Source organism: Mizuhopecten yessoensis, unplaced genomic scaffold, assembly GCF_002113885.1.
Source record: "Mizuhopecten yessoensis strain PY_sf001 unplaced genomic scaffold, ASM211388v2 scaffold10869, whole genome shotgun sequence".
Classification (NCBI taxonomy): domain Eukaryota; kingdom Metazoa; phylum Mollusca; class Bivalvia; order Pectinida; family Pectinidae; genus Mizuhopecten; species Mizuhopecten yessoensis.
Window position 1 is genome coordinate 330,555 of NW_018408762.1, and position 19,724 is coordinate 350,278.

Below are 19,724 nucleotides of genomic sequence, written 5' to 3' on the forward strand. Positions count from 1 at the left end.
CCCCCCCCATCCTACCACCACCGATCTATAATCACACGTCATAATCACATGTATGTGTGAGATTGCATGAGGCCAATCAAAAATCTTAGGCTATACCTGAAGCATGTAGCTACATAGCTTCTCTGGTGCGATCAATACATCTATTAGATAATTGCCCTCTCTCCCTTTAATTGCTCTAGTCTGTCTGCAAGTATGTGTTTTATCATTCCTATTAAACCTTCCCACACCACAAAATAATTACCTTATTACAACTTTGTGCATGCTACGAGTAATTTGGAAAGTTGTCGTTTTTTGTGTGTCTTTTTCAGAAAAATTCCGAACATACAAAAAAAAATCAACACAAGATTATATGGTACATCGGGAATTCAGTTGTAAAACCAAAGGTCATCCAGGTCATCAAGGTCATCAAGGTTAAAACATTATCTTTTAGACTTAGAGTCAGATTTCCAATTTCAATGACAACATTTGTCTGCTCTCCCCTTAAAAAACCTTTTTATTTCTTTCTATTAGTGATGGGCAATCGCTTTTAAATCATAATCGATGATGATTTGTATTCGAAAGTAGTAATTACCAGGTAAATGGATAAATTGCTTAATCGGTTTACAATTTTTTGGGACTGAATATACAAATAAAGTGAGAACACTACTATTACATCAAATGACAGAGTTTGACAGAGTTTTTCACTTTATATTAGGTTTCATTCTTTTATAACAAATGGCAACATTTTTACATTTTTATCAATCATTTAGCATAAATCATAACATATGACTTTCAAAGCAAACTTTGCATGAAAGATATTTAATGAACCGATTATATCAATTATGGAATTTGTAATGGGCAAACCGTTCAATTTTCAAATATAATTGACCATCAGCCAATCACTACCTTCTATACTATACATGTCCTATATATATATAAAAGGTCAATATTATACTTAGTTCAATTATTTATATTCTTTTAGACATAAAAAGAAATCCTCTACATTTTCATAAAAAGTTGTTTGAAATCGATACATTGTAAAAATGACTTCTATTTTAACCTTCTTAAAGGATTTATATATTACAATATAATGATAACCATATCATATAAATAGGAGGTTATCTATGTATTAAAAGGATGCCCAACCAAGAAACCCCAACTTTCCTGATATTGCGAAATCATTCAAAAACTATATGCTGTAGTTATATCAAGATATTACAACTCCAGCAGTCACAGTATACATTTTGACATGTGTAATTTTTGTCCTAATATAGATGTATATACCCACAGTATTTATAACTAATAACACAATCCCTGTTCTGTATCACCCAGATAGAAGAGCTCAGAGATTACAGCTGACAGATCGAGATCAGCAGTCAGGGACACTGACATCAGTAGCTAACAATGTCATTTACAATCCACTATTAATTCACTTACTAGGCACAAGCCAGGCCGCCTAGTAAATATTTCATACTGATGAAATAACGGTGCTGGATAAGTGGTGGATAACATGTAAAGTAACAAGGATTGTATCTGTTGGGTGTTGAACAGTGTCTGTATTCTAATGTCATTTAAAACTTTTTGCAAGTCCCATGGCATATTTGTTTTCACATTGTTCTTATATCACTTAATAATCTGTTAGGCATTTTATCTTTGCTTTATCTCTGTAATACATGTTAGCAATTGAAATAACTCTGACAGTCTTTTCCCCCAAGAAAAGTTTCAAAGTATAATGGCATTGTGCGTAAGATGTATGTCTTTATAGTAAAGCAGTAACTCATCTAAAAATTTAATAAAGCTGCATGGCAAATTTCATTTTTATATGAGTATGCATAACATAGGAGAGAGAAAGATAGGAAAAATAGTTAGCATCATAAGAACAAGAGTTCCGCCAAACGGTACATGATACGCCCGTCAGAATTAGAATGAGCAGTTTGCCACAAAGGGCCATAAGTGCATAAATTTTGGAGAAATAAGTGTGAAATCTATAAAGGGCCATAACTGCATAAATAATTGGCAAATAATTTTGGTTATCAAGCTTGTCCGAGCTTTCATAGCAATAAACCTTCCTACCAAGTTTGAAATGAATCCATTCAAAATTACTCAAGTTATTGAGCGGAAACTAATGTGTGCGGCCCGCCCGAAAGCGTGAAAACATAAAACGTACCGTCATTCGACGGGCATATAAAAACTAGATATAACTTGAATCGTGGCCATCACAGATACCCTGCTCCCAGCATATCGACAAAGTCTGGGTTCCATTCATGATACAGCTAGTGGTGTAGAAACCTGTATTATACTTAATTTAGTACTTGAGGTCATCGTTAAAAGGTCAAATTGAGGTCACTGTGACCTCGTTTTATGATGCAACACATGAACACCACCTTTCCATGATGTACCTATACAAAGTTTGATACCAATTCAGAACAAAGCATCCGAGATGTTTTCCAGAAACATTTTTGAGTACTTAAGGTTAAGGTCTAACGTCACAAGGAGGTCACAGTGACCTTGTTATAGGATGTGACATACCACCTTTCCATGATGTACCTAAATACAAAGGTTGACCTATGTTCAAGAAACCATTATTTGAGTACTTGAGGTCAAGGTCAAGGTCAAAGGTCAAATTGAGGCTATAGTGACATCAAATGATGTACCTACAATTGCATATACCAACTTTGATGCCAATTCATAAAGAGTAGCTGAGATAACCTCCAGAAACCAGTCAGCATGCACGCATGGACAAAGCAAATACTATTTATACCTCAAACTTCGTAAAAGCGGGGGTATGAAAAAAAAAAGGAACACAGTCACTCAGCATTGGTTACCAACTTACCATGCTGCAGTATCGAACACTGCAGTCCAGTAAAAAAAGAAAGAAAAGGAAAGCTGTTCAGAGTTGTTGGGAAAGCTTTTACTCTCGATGATGTATCAGTATAGTACATGCTACTGGCTTAATATAGGCTGTCCATATAAGCTCAAGCCAACACAAACAGGTCCTGTTTGCCACATGTAATAAATATCACTTGTTTGTGAGTGTTTGTTAACAATGTATACCTACTTCTAGGGGAGAACAATATCTCCTAATTAGCCAGTGTAATCACTCCATACTTCTAGGGGAGCACAATATCTCCTAATTAGCCAGGGTTATCACTCCCTACTTCTAGGGGAGTACAATATCTCCTAATTAGCCAGGGTTATCACTCCCTACTTCTAGGGGAGTACAATATCTCCTAATTAGCCAGTTTAATCACTCCATACTTCTAGGGGAGCACAATATCTCCTAATTAGCCAGTGTATCACTCCATACTTCTAGGGGAGAACAATATCTCCTAATTAGCCAGTGTAATCACTCCATTAACTGTCTGCCTGAACAACCAGTATAGATCAGTCTTGTTTAGACACGAGGGTCCTAAGAAGACACGAGGGTCCTGTGTGGACAGAAGGGTTCTGTACATGTGTAGACACGAGAGTTCTGTGAAGACAAGAGGGCCACATAAACACAAGGGTTCTGTACATGTTGACCCGAGGGTCCTATGTAGACACAAGGGTTCTCTGTAGACAAGGTGGGTTGTGTATATTAAGTAGACACAAGAGTTCTCTGTAGACATACATGTATATTACAGTATAAGGTATTTTGTATAGACACATGGGTAATTTTTCCCGATCGTATCTTGTATTTACTTATTTGGAAAACAAATTAGCTGGAAGGACCACACCTGATTTCAGAGTGACTGACACAGATGACAACAATGGCGCACAAACCTGCATGATCTTATTCACTGTTATGTAATTTCGGAAACTATTTTTATAAAATGTTTATTGCCCTTGTGGTAGCTTTATACATAGGGAAACAGGATTCTTTTTTTTCACCAAGACAACTTACGGTATGTTTCATGATGGCAAAATTTCCTATCGAAAGGGCAATATATACTTGCATCATGATCAGATTCCCGTTAAAAGGTAGGAGGGTCTATCTTCGTAGCTAGATCACAGATGTAGACATGAAGGTCTGTCTGTATAAGTGGTTTGATAGAGCAAGGCTATTTGATCATTCTTCTTCATTGATCAGTTATAAATATGACATATGGAGAAAAAGCATGGTTACTATGAACAGACTTTTTGCTCATTTTGTTTATCAAATCAGTCCCTTTCGTTCCCCTTGTGGGCTGTTGTTCATAATTTATGACCAATTCAAAAAATGTACTTCCTTTCTTAAAAAAACACCTTGGAATACATATATGAGTTCAGAAAATAGATCTTACAATGAAAATATAGAATATTAATTTAACTTTTTACCTCGCCTCTTTATAATATTATTCACTGTAATAGCAAACTGTAAGTTAGCTATTAGAAATATAGATATAACAGTTCAGGGCAAAGAGAAAGACAGAACAAATAGTTCTTGTTTTGCAAATGAAATGGATGACTTTAGCATCAATTTTTCACAAAAACATTTATGTGTTAAAAACTTCCTTCTTTGGCACATATATATATATACCAGTACATTCACCTATTTACGAATTCAGTTAATGATGAATGTCTTTTTAATTAAGCCTAAACTGTCTGTGTATCGGGGGTAGATATACACCCGTTCATACCTAGTAAATCAAGGTAGCTAGCAGGAACACATAGCCACACCTGTGCTACCTGATTGATCCTTACCTGGGCAAGTAATCAGGGCTAAATAGAGAACATACGTCTGTAGTTAGATCAAAATAAATCTGGCAACGGAAAATAGAATCAATTAATTATTCATTTGAAGAACTCAACCATTTGGATACGCACAAAGATCACCCTCCCTCTCACACGCTATACATTGACACGAAGATGGTGATGGTAGCAGGCAAATACTGGGCCTGAGTTAAGTCTTACTCAGACTGCAGTAGATACTGCAGGATTGGCATATTCTCCTAATAAACATGGACACTGGTGCATGATACATTCCATGTTTTCAATTTCCCATGTGGGTTGAGAAAATTTGTCACATTTCTTCACAACATCGAAGTCAAATAGAAATGGTGAAGGTACAAATGTATGTATTAGGCTCAGCTGGAATAAAGTTGAAAGAAGAAATTCTTTGCGTGTAAATTGCATGCATCGATCCTGTTTCCTTAGTACTTAAGTTCAAAATCTTTAGATAGTAGCTCACCAAAACACGAGTGTTCAGATACATGTAGCTTCAACTCTTTCAATAACATCACTTCATGATTTGTAAAAATAATACAAGCTAAAACCCCAAAAATCTACACGAACGAAAGATATGTTTTCATATATAAATATATATGTCCTATTGACCTGCAGAAGAGTTTTACCAGTAGAAACATAGGCAAACTAGTGAAAGCAATTGCTCAAAAGGAAAAAAGAGTGTATATGTTGGAATGGCAATTTGATACCAGCTGTCTCGAGGTGGGGGTTTCAAAGTTTACTGAAGGAAGAGGATCTCCTATGTATGTCCTATGAAGAGAAACTCCTATCTGCTGAAGTGTTATCTGAAGCAGAACTCCAATGGGTTTTAAGCAGAATCCTGATGTCCAAAGTCCTATTACATGTTCTTTGAAGAACTGTGCGTTCCTCTGTGTAACTCCTATGTCTCCTGCAGTGGACCTGCTCCTACATAATTTATACTGATGATCAGGTTACAGAATTAATAAATATACTACATGTGCTAACGTTATTTTACAGCTGTGTATGGACTGGAGGAAACATATATATATATCTTATATAAGGGTTGAACAGTCTGTGACTGTAGACTTGAGTAAACCCAGAAAACATCCATAAACAGCTCCGATGTGAAATGTATGGTTCTCCCCAGGAAAACTTCCAGACGTATAATAATTACCTATAGAAGTGAAAGGATTGAATAACATGAAACTTTCATTTATTGCCACGGTGGCATCCCTGCTACTGTATTGATTGGCTGAAATACTGGTCTTTAAGCATGTAATTGTATAAAGATAAAAGTATAAATTAGCCATTTACACGGGGATCAATATATTCGGGCCAGACAGCTGCTGTCCAAAGAAAGACCTGTCCAAAGGCACTGACCATTCTCTACAACATCAGACTACAAGGTCTTGGCATCAACTCTTACACACGCTGATTCCGTTATCAGCCGTGATTGTATTGGGTACTCCCAAAGACTCTCAACACACTCCAGTAAGCAAGTCTCAAGTGGACCAATCTCCCGAAGCACAGCGCACTGGCTATATTAAAGAACAAAAATAAAAATGTTGCCAGGATTCTACACATAGTCAGATCGAACTTGTAAGCTACCTCTCCTAACCCCAAAATAACATTTGACCCAACCATTGATAGGCTGTTATAACATAATGATCAGCTATAATTGAAATTTGATCAGTTACTTGCCTTTTCTGAATTTGATTATCAATCAAAAATTCCATAATCTGTATTACATGAACAAATGTAATACAGTCATTATATTACTGAACTCAACTGTTAAATGTATATAATGTTACAGTATGTATTAAAAGTCATTTAATATTATTATTATTATTTGATTGGCGGTAATGTAGAAAAAACATCAAATCTACATAAAAGTTGCTTGTACTCCATATAAAACAAAACTTTATGTATAGTTAAAATAACAAGTTGCATAATGATGTTGCTGTCAATTCATTTGGGTATTCAGTCCCATAAAATTATAAACCATTTTCTGGTATGCAATGAATCATTAATCGGTTTACTAATTACGATCTTACAAACTGCTTATCAATTACGGGGTATGATTTTAAACCAATTACCCATCATGATCACCGGTCCAAACTTAACCTTCATATAGTTCCTAGCCTACGATACATACCTGCCAACTTTCCCTATTTTAGAGTAACACCCCTGATTTGGGGCCCTAAAATGGAGTATTTTCAACCAGTGACTATGCTAAACTAGTTCTATATATCTGATGATTTCATCTAAAACAACAACTCAAAAGATACCATTTAAAATTGATATTTTCCTCCTAGGATGTATATAGACACATATATTTTTAATTTAGAGCACATGTACCTATAGGTAATTACAATCTCCCCGGCCCCCAACAGAAATTTCAAGTTGGTCACATAAAGTCTCTTTAACCTTTTAATTACAATTTTACACATCGATATGTATTTAATACAGTACTAAGTTTGAATGTATGAAATTTCTAAATTGTGAGAAAAAAATTATAAGAAAAAATGGTTTATATTGAATCTTCTAAGAGTTTGTATTGAAAACTAGAGGTAGCCCTACCCTGTGAATTAATCCTGAATTACCTGTGTTTTCTGGTATTCTATCAAAACCTGCAGTCGCTGTCCACCACTCTTAGAAACTATAAACAAGGGTAAGCCTCTCAGAGTCAAGGGCTTTTAACTACGGCTGTTCATACCTGTACACACTAGTAGGCTAGTTAAACACTTCAGCTCAGCCACTCACATTCACAATTTAAATGGAAGCTTGAGACCAGATATATTCTTACTACAAATAAGTGTACTAAGTAAATATCCCATTTTTAGCATATTTGCTTTACCTTAGTATCGCTATCTACCTAGCTATGGTAGCTATTCTTGAATTTCAATGGAAATCAATGAAATGTATTGATTGAATTGTTTGGGAAAAAATTGATGTCTCCATGATAAAATTAAGATAAACAAAATATTCAAATGACAAGTGTGTCATATATTAAAATACATCACTGCCTGGGCAGAAAATATTACAAATATCAAATTAAACATCTAGTATATAGATATAGTACATAGATATGTATTTAATACAGTACTAAATTTGAAGGTATGAAATTTCTAAATTGTGAGAGAAAAAAAGTATAAGAAAAAAATTAAGATAAACAAAATATTCAAATGACATGGTCGCCATAGTAATAATATATTAGAATACATCACTGCCTGGGCAGAAAATATTACAAACATCAAATTTAACATCTAATATTTGAGATATATATAAAAAAAATAAGTTTGCAAAGACAACATTTTACTGTAATTATATAAGGGCCTAGGAATAATTTATCAAAATTTCTCTCCATCTGCAGTCAGTTTGTACAACATTAAAGCAATCATAAATGTATGGCACCATACAGTTACCACAAAAAAAGCATGTTCAAAATGTATGCAAATTAGATTTCCATGTTAATCATTAATGCACATTTGTCATGTAATGACAATTTTAAAATACAGAAAAATTCATAAGATTCTTCAACAAAAATTGTGATAAATCTCAATAAGATTTTTGCACTTACGTATCAATGATAAATTATTTTGATAAGAAAACCTGGGCCTTACTGATTCAATTTTCAGATTTTAATATTCCATTAGCTATTTTATCAACATCAATCTGTTTCAATTCAATTTCATTTGAATCTGAAAATTTGTGATTTTCCGCAGATAGAATTTATCATAAATGTCATTTTGTATAAATATGGACCACAGAAAAATATGACTATTCAGTAAGAAACTAGACAAAAATGGATCTCACCAGCACAAATTGTATTTACACAACAGTACTGCTGTATCAAAAAAGTCCCACGATCAAAGTCAAAAGATCTTTACCGTAAAATATGCTCTATCCAACGGAACAGAAATCAGACTTACCATATCTTTCCTCTTCAGATCTATATTCAATAATGGGTTCCAATCTCAGCCTTACACAAAACCACTCCATGCGACAAATTTCATTAGGACAGTTTATATAGAGACGAAAATCAATATCAGACATCTATACGTTGTAGGTAGTTATGGGGATTTTAAACTCTCATGCTCACAACAAACACTCATAATGTGACAAATGTCTATTCAATATGTTGACTGCAAGTAAGTTTTCTGCGTAAAGTATCAGTAACAACTCCACGTTGTCCGAATCAATGGCACTGCAGGCATGTGGGGAGCCACTCGATAGCATGATTCACCATTCATCTGATCGGGGCCATCCACGTCTACTTTAAACAGAGGGAAAACGGTCAAGTTGTCTACTGCTATTAATAGGCGGGTTTCAATTTCAAAGACTAATCGAAACCTAGTAATGGAAAATCGGTCAATTTGGCTAGAACTTCTGTATTGACTCCAGTGTTTATCAAATATCGTAGGAATCCTACAACTGACAGTGAATTCAACAGAGTGAGATCTGAACGGGTTATCCTTCCTCTGTCAATTGCAATATATGATAAACGAGTCTATCTTAAAGGCTGCAGCTGCAGAACTACATTACACAATTTTATCCAGGAGAATTGACCAAAAAGAAAAAATACCACTGGCAACCCTGATGTTTCATGATAGTTTTCACAATTTAATGTACTTGCTCCATGCAGTGATGGGTATTTTCCTTTTTTTCAAGAAGTTAACTTATAAATCTGTGTACATGATGTTAATAAAATAATTACTGTGTGAAATCCATTGAAAATGTCTGTTGCCATCTACATGTCAAATAACCATGAATACACAATTGGAATTTAGGGGCCAGCTGTACATTGGAAGAAAGCCATGAATATAAAAGTGTTTAACGACCTAATAACGGCTGAGGTAATATTAGTATGTTATTATTACGAAAAAATTATCCAAATTTACCAAGTGTTTTTCATTAAGAATGTACCTACATGTAAAGCTGTGAAAATGTTAAAAAATAAATAAAAAAATACATGCATGCATGAAATGATAAGCTATGTACAGTTGTCAAATTACTTTTTCCCAAGAATAGCATGTCAATTAAGAGTGGAAAGAAAACCCTACTTTAAGGTTACATTTCTTTTGATTATGCATTTCCATGACTTCATTTGAATATATTTATTTGCGCCTTATTATAAGTTGATGCAATGGCTTTGCTTGGCAAGGCTGAATACATTTATGCAATGTCATTGGACATAAAACATTTTTGGTCAATGTTTTATCTCTTACATGTAAACCCGAAAATGTCAGGATCTTTAACATATAAAATCTTTGAGTACAGCCATGCTATAATAAAGATTTTAACTGAACATTTTTGGACGCAACACAAATGGGTCCTTCAGTTTTTAAATATTAAAACTATACACAAACCATGGCCTGCACCTTGTAATCTTTTCTACATGTCTAATGTAAATCACTGCGATAACATAGACACACAGCTATTGAGTATGCAGGTTCAACATAAATCTACAGCTTGGTCATCTGTCTTTTTAAATCTCTGTTTGCAAATATAGCTCAGCCTTGATCAATCTATATTGAAATGCTGTAACAGCAAGAAAAGTGACATTTTGATTTCACATTCATGCTAATCAAGGTACTCTGGAGATAAAGTGTGTCAACACCTATACCTATATATCTTATCCAGTGGCCAATTGGAAACAGATCCATTTGACCTCAGTCTGATTGACCTATCGCTTAGCAGTCAGCCACAAATCAGTGCTTTATACAAGGACTGTGCTTTTTCAATTTTATTGTTACAGCAAATGTATGTATTCCATTACCAGGTATACGTAAATATGTTCCATAATAACTTACCATTATTATTAAGGTAAAAAAAAATACTTGTGTTTCTGCTATGATCCCCAGAAAAAATAGGGTAGGTACATGTAGCTAGGTAGGCCTTTTTTTGAAAATGTTTTTACTACGCTTACATGTATATATATAGAGCAAGAGTTCTGACTTCAACAGTGCATTTCACTAAATGCCAATAAAAGACTATAGGGTAGACACAACAATCTGGGTAGGCATGCAGGGCTAGTGGAAACACAAGATTTTTCAATTTGGCCTTAGATAAATTAATTATGTTGTAAATCATGATCTGTGTTCTGTATTTTCAATCAGAATTGAGAATTTTACAAATACCTATATGTATTCTACGCAAGTACAACCAGATATTTGTTTTTTGACAATAGCTACAGGTTCAGTTCTTGGGGCTAAAATGTAAAGTAAAATGCAAATGAAACCAAACAAAACGTTACCCAATTTATTTCAAAATCTGAACATTACGAAATAGAGAGAGGCGAAAAAAAGATCATGTATATAGGGTTCATGGGCAAAACTGTGGGTTTTCTGTATTGAAGTAAATTTTATCAACTCAACATCTAATAATAACATAAGCTTCATTTAGAATAAAAATAAGTTTGTATTATTTTTCTTTCAAATTTTATATGCATATATTAGAGAATCCATATTTATGTGAACTGCCCATTATATATAATTAACCTTTAAAGGATATAAATCTGAAAATAATTGGCATGCAACTTTTTTCAAAGTCTATGTACCTAGGCTTGGAAAAACAGAAGAAGGTTCGAAACATTTTTGAACATAATAAATCACTGACAATATAAAGAAATTGACAACAGACAATTACACTCAGGTCTATGAGTAAAAAAACAGACTGTCACAGATATCAGAAAAAGAAAAAAAAATCCTCCATTTTAATTCAACAGAAATTAACTTGTATGAAATTATATATTGCTTCATGCGTAATTTAAGAAAAGCATTTCATAAAAAGAAACTTTCAATCTACAAGTGATCATATCTTTAATTAATTATCTTTTTAGTGATAACAAATTTAAAGTTTAATTCTCACTGTAACAAATCAAAATTGTAAGAAAGATCTAAAATAAATGTTGAAAATTAAACAATTTTGTTTTCAATTGTAAGAATAAAATAGTGCTGTTGTGAGAAGCTAAATGCATATCATTGCAAAGAAATTGATTAATTTACACATTTGTAAAACGGTAAAAGTATCATTTTACATTTCGAAAAATATATAAATAAAAAATAGTTGAGAACAAATCTGACATTCATCAACCGTTTATCGGTTTGTAATCCGTTAATCTTAAATCCTATTAAAGTTAATGGCATGTATAATCCGAACAAACAATCGGTGTAGTGACTTTTTTAAGACAGAATTGGAGCAAAACGACTGCGGAAGATCAACTTGACCCATCTCAATATTGAGAATCATTACAGCTGATAGCAACTCCCTTGTACATCCACATTATCAAAACATGATATTGACACACGTATATCGACTTTGAGCTGACTTTGGGAGTTTATGATACATTGTGAGCATTAGTGAATTCAAGCGTAAACAGTAAATGCCACTTACCCGTTGAGACAACTGGGTTTCCAACAAACTATCAGATAACCATCATCCGAAGGTACGACGTATGAAAACAGTAGCAGTTACTTGCCTCAGCTCGTCAACCACGAGCGATGCTAAGGCAACAAATGCCGCGGTGTCCAACCAATAGAATTGTCTTTTATTAAAATCGATTGGCCAATGAGTGACGTACTCTCATGAGTTTCCGGGAAGGGAAGTTACTCTCTCGAGAAAATATACTAATTAAACCGAAAGTAACTTGCTGTTACTAACTACGCATAAAAGATACAAGATAGGGTTTTTGAAAAATTTAAACAGGCGTCGTAAAGTTTATTTCTTGTTTCCAGGAGAGATATCTTCTATCAAAAGAAGTGCCAAATATTTGTAAGTTGTACACGTATTCTTATTTTGTTAGGGAAACTGACATCTCAGTTTCGCTCAGTTTCGCTCAGTTAACATCGTTGTAAAAAGCTAACTAGTAGCTTGTGGTGATGTATGATGGTCATTTCTTCTAATGAATGCTGTACATACAAAGAAATGCTTTCCGATAATTCAATTTCAACGTCATTGACACTATCAGAATGACTTGTTTAAACGCAAGCAGTGAATGTGTTGCATTATATGATTACTAATCCCATTCATTATTCATTCGAGTTTCATCTGGCTGACACCAGACTTAGACTTCTTGACATCTATCCGTCAAAATGCACAGGAGTCTGACGTTTTATCACTATAACTATAACAAGAAAATGCAGCAAAACTGCTGGACACCAGATCTGTTGATGAAAATCAATGACAGACAGTTCACCAAGAACGAGGAACAGATCCTGCACGCTTGAATAGGGTTTCAATATCTGTGGATATTAATGGCATTCATTTTAACGTTTAGAATATTCTGTTCAATCTTAATATCCTCACATGTTGCACTTTTGTCACTCAATAGTTGTCCCATGACAAGAAACTGTCCATCAGGGCCAGACTTGGGAACCATGGACCTCCGAACTGACCACTAGCTAGATTTACCTGGCCAAGGGAAGTCCCACAGTCCAACCACACACTGACCACTAGCTAGATTTACCTGGCCAAGGGAAGTCCCACAGTCCAACCACACATACATATGTGTAAAACAAAGTACTTGTAGTAGAATAATTTCTTACGTAGAAAGGTAATAAATAGATAATAGGACAGAAATGATGTATTGACAGAAACTTTACAACAAAGTAGAGAAAGTACTGTTTTATTTATTATAACAAACGTAGCACAAAACCTAGTTAATGAATTTCCTCATCAGAGCCTGTTGCTGTTGTATAAACTACACACTTGGAGGTACATCCTTAAATGACCTTAATCGTTAATAAAACTTAAACTAAATAAACCAAACCATACTAAAATGACTGATAATGACCATAAAACTACAAAAGATCCCTACAAATGTGTACAACCCTTATGTATTTGTCAATAGAGGCATCGCAACAATCTCTATTGAGATTTCCAATGATGGAAGATTACTGTGATTGTGGTATGTCACAGACTTGTGGAATGTCACAGACTTGTGGTATGTCACTGACTTGTGGTATGTCACGGACTTGTGGTATGTCACAGACTTGTGGTATGTCACAGACTTGTGGTATGTTAAAGCATGTAATCTCCTGACAGAAATACAGTTGTAATTATACAAAGTCTTCAAACTCTATGAATAATAAACAGCCTTGTAAAAGGTTCTTCATTACTTTATCACTCAATATTTTATTTCTTACAAAATTAGTCATTTTAATGATATGATAGATTTATGTAAGATTACCATTATATCTCTGTGGCTGTCCACAATTTATGTCATGCAGAATTAATGTAGGGCAAAATATTTAAAGAAAGGTATGGAAAAATGTGTAACCTCTGTATTTCTTTTAGAGGTCAAATGTTACATTCTCTGTTCTACAGAGTGGAATATCGTTTCTAACATTGATAAAATCTGTTACTTTCCTGTTAGAAAATTTCATTATATTCAAAAAGTAACATGAACTTTTTATCAGATTAATGGGATTGATATTTGTATCGGCCGATGTGCCTTCCAAGTACTACACGTATTTGACTTTGGTATATGAATGATGTGATAGATTATCAATTAAACCACTAAAATTACAATAAGGTAATGTGTTTTAAATTTCTTTTTGTTGAAATACTGTCTCTTTTTTAGAGGATACAAGTAAGCTAGGAAAGATGGCTGATTTTGGACAATTGCATGTAAGGGAATGGGAGGTCCAGTTTTATCAGGAGCAAACCCGGAAATGGTTGACAGGCATGCTTTCTGTCACAGTGGAGAGGATAATCTTTCAAGACAAAAACTCTCAATTCAACATGATCTGCATGTATGGTGACTTTGCAGAAGTAAAGAAAACAACAACTGGAATTATATTTAGTGCAATAGTGATAATCACAAAAGATGGAAAAAAACATTGGTTTTCATCACTGCCGAACAGGGAGGATATTTTCAATGTGATGCAGTATTTCCTGAGGTCAAATGTAACATTTTCTGATCAAGGAAACAAGGGGAAAACTTTGGGGATGGGAAGAACAGAGATGGGGCACAAGTTGCTAAAAGTGGCTTATGATTCTCACAAGACACTTAGTGCATCTGCAGAAATAATGTCATCACAAGGAGAACAGATAGACTCTACTTTAACAGCTATGACTGACATTCACAACGACCTAGACATAGCCGAAAGCTTAACATCCGGAATGGAATCCTGGACAGGAAAGTGGAGGATCCCCAATGTATACCAAACAGTTGACCCTATCATTGTACATCAAAGAGACATACCAAATATATCTGACTATGAAATTCTTTATACAAAAATGGAAACTAACAAAACGACCACTCAGAAACTTGGGTTGTTGCGTATTGCTCCCGAAGGGATGTTTATTCTGAGTGAGAAGCAGAAGCTGATACATCACTTTAAATGGAGTGACATTTCGCGTGTTAGGGTGTTATCCCCATGTGAAGTTCTTGTAACAAGGTTCCTGATTGGACAACCAGACTTGAGCTATGGAGTTGTGTGTACATCTTTGCTTGGATTTTTGGAATTTTTAGAGAGAAAAATGAGAAGTAAAATTGAATATGTGACAAGTGGATTTGTGAGACAACCTGAGGAACGTGGACACCCCCAGGCTAAGATAACTAAGGGTAAATATACACTCATGACCCAGGCTAAGATAACTACGGGTAAATATACACTCATGTCCCAGGCTAAGATAACTAAGGGTAAATATACACTCATGACCCAGGCTATGATAACTAAGGGTAAATATACACTCATGTCCCAGGCTAAGTTAACTAAGGGTAAATATACACTCATGACCCAGGCTAAGATAACTAAGGGTAAATATACACTGATGACCCAGGCTAAGATAACTAAGGGTAAATATACACTAATGACCCAGGCTAAGATAACTAAGGGTAAATATACACTCATGACCCCGGCTTAGATAACTAAGGGTAAATATACACTCATGTCCCAGACAGAGATAACTAAGGGTAAATATACACTCATGACCTAGGCTAAGATAATTAAGGGTAAATATACACTCATGTCCCAGGCTAAGTTAACTAAGGGTAAATATACACTCATGACCCACGCTAAGATAACTAAGGGTAAATAAACACTCATGACCCAGGATAAGATAACTAAGGGTAAATATACACTAATGACCCAGGCTAAGATAACTAAGGGTAAATATACACTCCTGTCCCAGACAAAGGTAACTAAGGGTAAATATACACTCAGGTCCCAGGCTAAAATAACTAAGGGAAAATATACACTCATGACCCAGGCTAAGATAACTAAGGGAAAATATACACTCATGACCCAGACAAAGATAACTAAGGGTAAATATACACTCAGGTCCCAGGCTAAAATAACTAAGGGAAAATATACACTCATGACCCAGACAAAGATAACTAAGGGTAAATATACACTCAGGTCCCAGGCTAAAATAACTAAGGGTAAATATACACTCATGACCCAGGCTAAGATAACTAAGGGTAAATATACACTAATGACCCAGGCTAAGATAACTACGGGTAAATATACACTCATGTCCCAGACAAAGGTAACTAAGGGTAAATATACACTCAGGTCCCAGGCTAAAATAACTAAGGGTAAATATACACTCATGACCCAGGCTAAGATAACTAAGGGTAAATATACACTCATGTCCCAGGCTAAGATAACTAAGGGTAAATATACACTCATGTCCCAGGCTAAGATAACTAAGGGTAAATATACACTCATGTCCCAGGCTAAGATAACTAAGGGTAAATATACACTCATGTCCCAGGCTAAGATAACTAAGGGTAAATATACACTCATGTCCCAGGCTAAGATAACTAAGGGTAAATATACACTCATGTCCCAGGCTAAGATAACTAAGGGTAAATATACACTCATGTCCCAGGCTAAGATAACTAAGGGTAAATATACACTCATGTCCCAGGCTAAGATAACTAAGGGTAAATATACACTCATGTCCCAGGCTAAGATAACTAAGGGTAAATATACACTCATGTCCCAGGCTAAGATAACTAAGGGTAAATATACACTCATGTCCCAGGCTAAGATAACTAAGGGTAAATATACACTCATGTCCCAGGCTAAGATAACTAAGGGTAAATATACACTCATGTCCCAGGCTAAGATAACTAAGGGTAAATATACACTCATGTCCCAGGCTAAGATAACTAAGGGTAAATATACACTCATGTCCCAGGCTAAGATAACTAAGGGTAAATATACACTCATGTCCCAGGCTAAGATAACTAAGGGTAAATATACACTCATGTCCCAGGCTAAGATAACTAAGGGTAAATATACACTCATGTCCCAGGCTAAGATAACTAAGGGTAAATATACACTCATGTCCCAGGCTAAGATAACTAAGGGTAAATATACACTCATGTCCCAGGCTAAGATAACTAAGGGTAAATATACACTCATGTCCCAGGCTAAGATAACTAAGGGTAAATATACACTCATGTCCCAGGCTAAGATAACTAAGGGTAAATATACACTCATGTCCCAGGCTAAGATAACTAAGGGTAAATATACACTCATGTCCCAGGCTAAGATAACTAAGGGTAAATATACACTCATGTCCCAGGCTAAGATAACTAAGGGTAAATATACACTCATGTCCCAGGCTAAGATAACTAAGGGTAAATATACACTCATGTCCCAGGCTAAGATAACTAAGGGTAAATATACACTCATGTCCCAGGCTAAGATAACTAAGGGTAAATATACACTCATGTCCCAGGCTAAGATAACTAAGGGTAAATATACACTCATGTCCCAGGCTAAGATAACTAAGGGTAAATATACACTCATGTCCCAGGCTAAGATAACTAAGGGTAAATATACACTCATGTCCCAGGCTAAGATAACTAAGGGTAAATATACACTCATGTCCCAGGCTAAGATAACTAAGGGTAAATATACACTCATGTCCCAGGCTAAGATAACTAAGGGTAAATATACACTCATGTCCCAGGCTAAGATAACTAAGGGTAAATATACACTCATGTCCCAGGCTAAGATAACTAAGGGTAAATATACACTCATGTCCCAGGCTAAGATAACTAAGGGTAAATATACACTCATGTCCCAGGCTAAGATAACTAAGGGTAAATATACACTCATGTCCCAGGCTAAGATAACTAAGGGTAAATATACACTCATGTCCCAGGCTAAGATAACTAAGGGTAAATATACACTCATGTCCCAGGCTAAGATAACTAAGGGTAAATATACACTCATGTCCCAGGCTAAGATAACTAAGGGTAAATATACACTCATGTCCCAGGCTAAGATAACTAAGGGTAAATATACACTCATGACCCAGGCTAAGATAACTAAGGGTGAATATACACTCATGACCCAGGCTAAGATAACTAAGGGTAACTATACACTCATGACCCAGGCTAAGATAACTAAGGGTAACTATACACTCATGACCCAGGCTAAGATAACTAAGGGTAACTATACACTCATGACCCAGGCTAAGATAACTAAGGGTAACTATACACTCATGACCCAGGCTAAGATAACTAAGGGTAACTATACACTCATGACCCAGGCTAAGATAACTAAGGGTAACTATACACTCATGACCCAGGCTAAGATAACTAAGGGTAACTATACACTCATGACCCAGGCTAAGATAACTAAGGGTAACTATACACTCATGACCCAGGCTAAGATAACTAAGGGTAACTATACACTCATGACACCAGAAGTATTTATACATTCAACAGGGGGCATCTGTCTAGAGTATTTGGTTTTCTTTTTAATATTCATATAGTTCACTGTATTAAGCATTGTGTATGAAGTAAAACTTTGATATAACATATTTCCAAACTGATGAATCTTATTGTAGATATAACCGACCTAAACCTTTTCTGTGACTAGACTGTCCACTAACTGGCTTTGCAGTATTAGATGCCAACAAGGTGTTGTCACTTGTACTCTCCAACAACAAGGTGTTGTCACTTGTACTTTCCAACAAATGTTTTTTTCTAGGGATATCATCTTTCTGATTCCAATTCAAAATCTTAAGTTCATGTTAAAAACATTTGTTTCACATGAAATATATAAATGTTCTAGGACTTATTCATCCAACAAGTAAAGTGTGCAAATAGTTAAAATATGTATTGTTATCAGCAATGAAAAACATGTAAAGGATATTTAGTTTGAGTGCAATATTTTCAGGTGAATTATTGTCCAGAAAGACAACAGGCTCATCCATACCACAATTACAGACATCATGTAATCAGAGTCGGACAGGCCATGACGTCCAAGGGGAGCAACTCCAGCTTCCCCATCCCGTGGTGAGTGACGAAGAGGTGCAGGAACTACAGCACACTCTATCTGACCTGCGGTCACTAGCTATATCTGTCCAGCAGGAGACAGATACCCAAAACGAGAAACTGGATACATTAACATGTTCTGTGGACAAAGCTAATGTAAGGATGTCTAAGGTGAACAGTCGTGTAGAAAAACTGACGAAATGAGTATCGTATATGTGGCCTACTTTCTTCATAACATCTATAGAGGATATTTAATGTTTTCATAACCGTGTATAATATGTTCCACAAGTATAGTAGAATATCACTACTTATACAAGCAAAATAAAAACAAAATATAGACCTGTATTTTCTACCAGGTCTATAATTTCTACAAGTGAAATGTATATATTATGATATACAGCAGGGAAAACCATCAAATTTTCTATTTATTTCTTTTTTTTAAAGTTACACGGTGCAAATATTCCTGCATCAGAAAAGTGTAGCAATTAGTAGCGCAATATGATCTACCAGGTTCTAATGTCACACTTTACAACAAGGTGGAGCACCATTTTGAATCACATATAACTCAATGCAATTCTGCTGTCTGTTGCTTTTAACTGGTGAGATTTGTGTATTTATGTAAATACCATACTATATGTTACAAATATATACCAAAACAACCACTTACTCTACCATTGCTTCATCTGAACTTGAAATTGAAAGTCTGTGCAGTGAATAGAAAGTATCTCTCTGATTGGATACTGAAGTGATATCTTTACAGCATGTGTAGATGAAACATTTCTTATTTCTTTTTTTCTTCCTTTCATTTTGTCTAACGTCCTATTAACAGCTA

The 19,724-nt window shown here is 35.1% G+C and overlaps 3 protein-coding genes across 4 annotated transcripts in view; 2 read left to right on the forward strand and 1 right to left on the reverse strand.

Annotated features, from left to right (window-relative positions):
* Positions 1 to 12,166, reverse strand: part of LOC110463175 (tubulin polyglutamylase TTLL4-like) — an 86,791-nt gene extending 74,625 nt beyond the window's left edge. Inside the window, exon 1 of one of the 2 annotated variants that reach the window (XM_021517553.1) lies at positions 12,040 to 12,166. The gene's annotated coding sequence lies outside the window, so the exon portion shown is untranslated. Of the gene's footprint in view, positions 1 to 8,576; positions 8,665 to 12,039 lie in introns of those variants that run through there. The other variant, XM_021517556.1, reaches the window with a different exon arrangement.
* Positions 12,167 to 14,250: 2,084 nt separating this feature from the next.
* LOC110463169 (synaptosomal-associated protein 47-like) lies at positions 14,251 to 15,516 on the forward strand. The gene has a single exon (XM_021517546.1). The coding sequence runs from the start codon at positions 14,251 to 14,253 to the stop codon at positions 15,514 to 15,516; it is 1,266 nt and encodes a 421-aa protein (XP_021373221.1).
* A 698-nt stretch (positions 15,517 to 16,214) lies between these two features.
* On the forward strand, positions 16,215 to 19,594 carry LOC110463172. The gene is made up of 2 exons (XM_021517548.1): positions 16,215 to 17,944; positions 18,795 to 19,594. The coding sequence occupies exons 1-2, from the start codon at positions 16,243 to 16,245 to the stop codon at positions 19,094 to 19,096; spliced, it is 2,004 nt and encodes a 667-aa protein (XP_021373223.1). The 5' UTR covers positions 16,215 to 16,242; the 3' UTR covers positions 19,097 to 19,594.
* Positions 19,595 to 19,724: the final 130 nt, after the last annotated feature.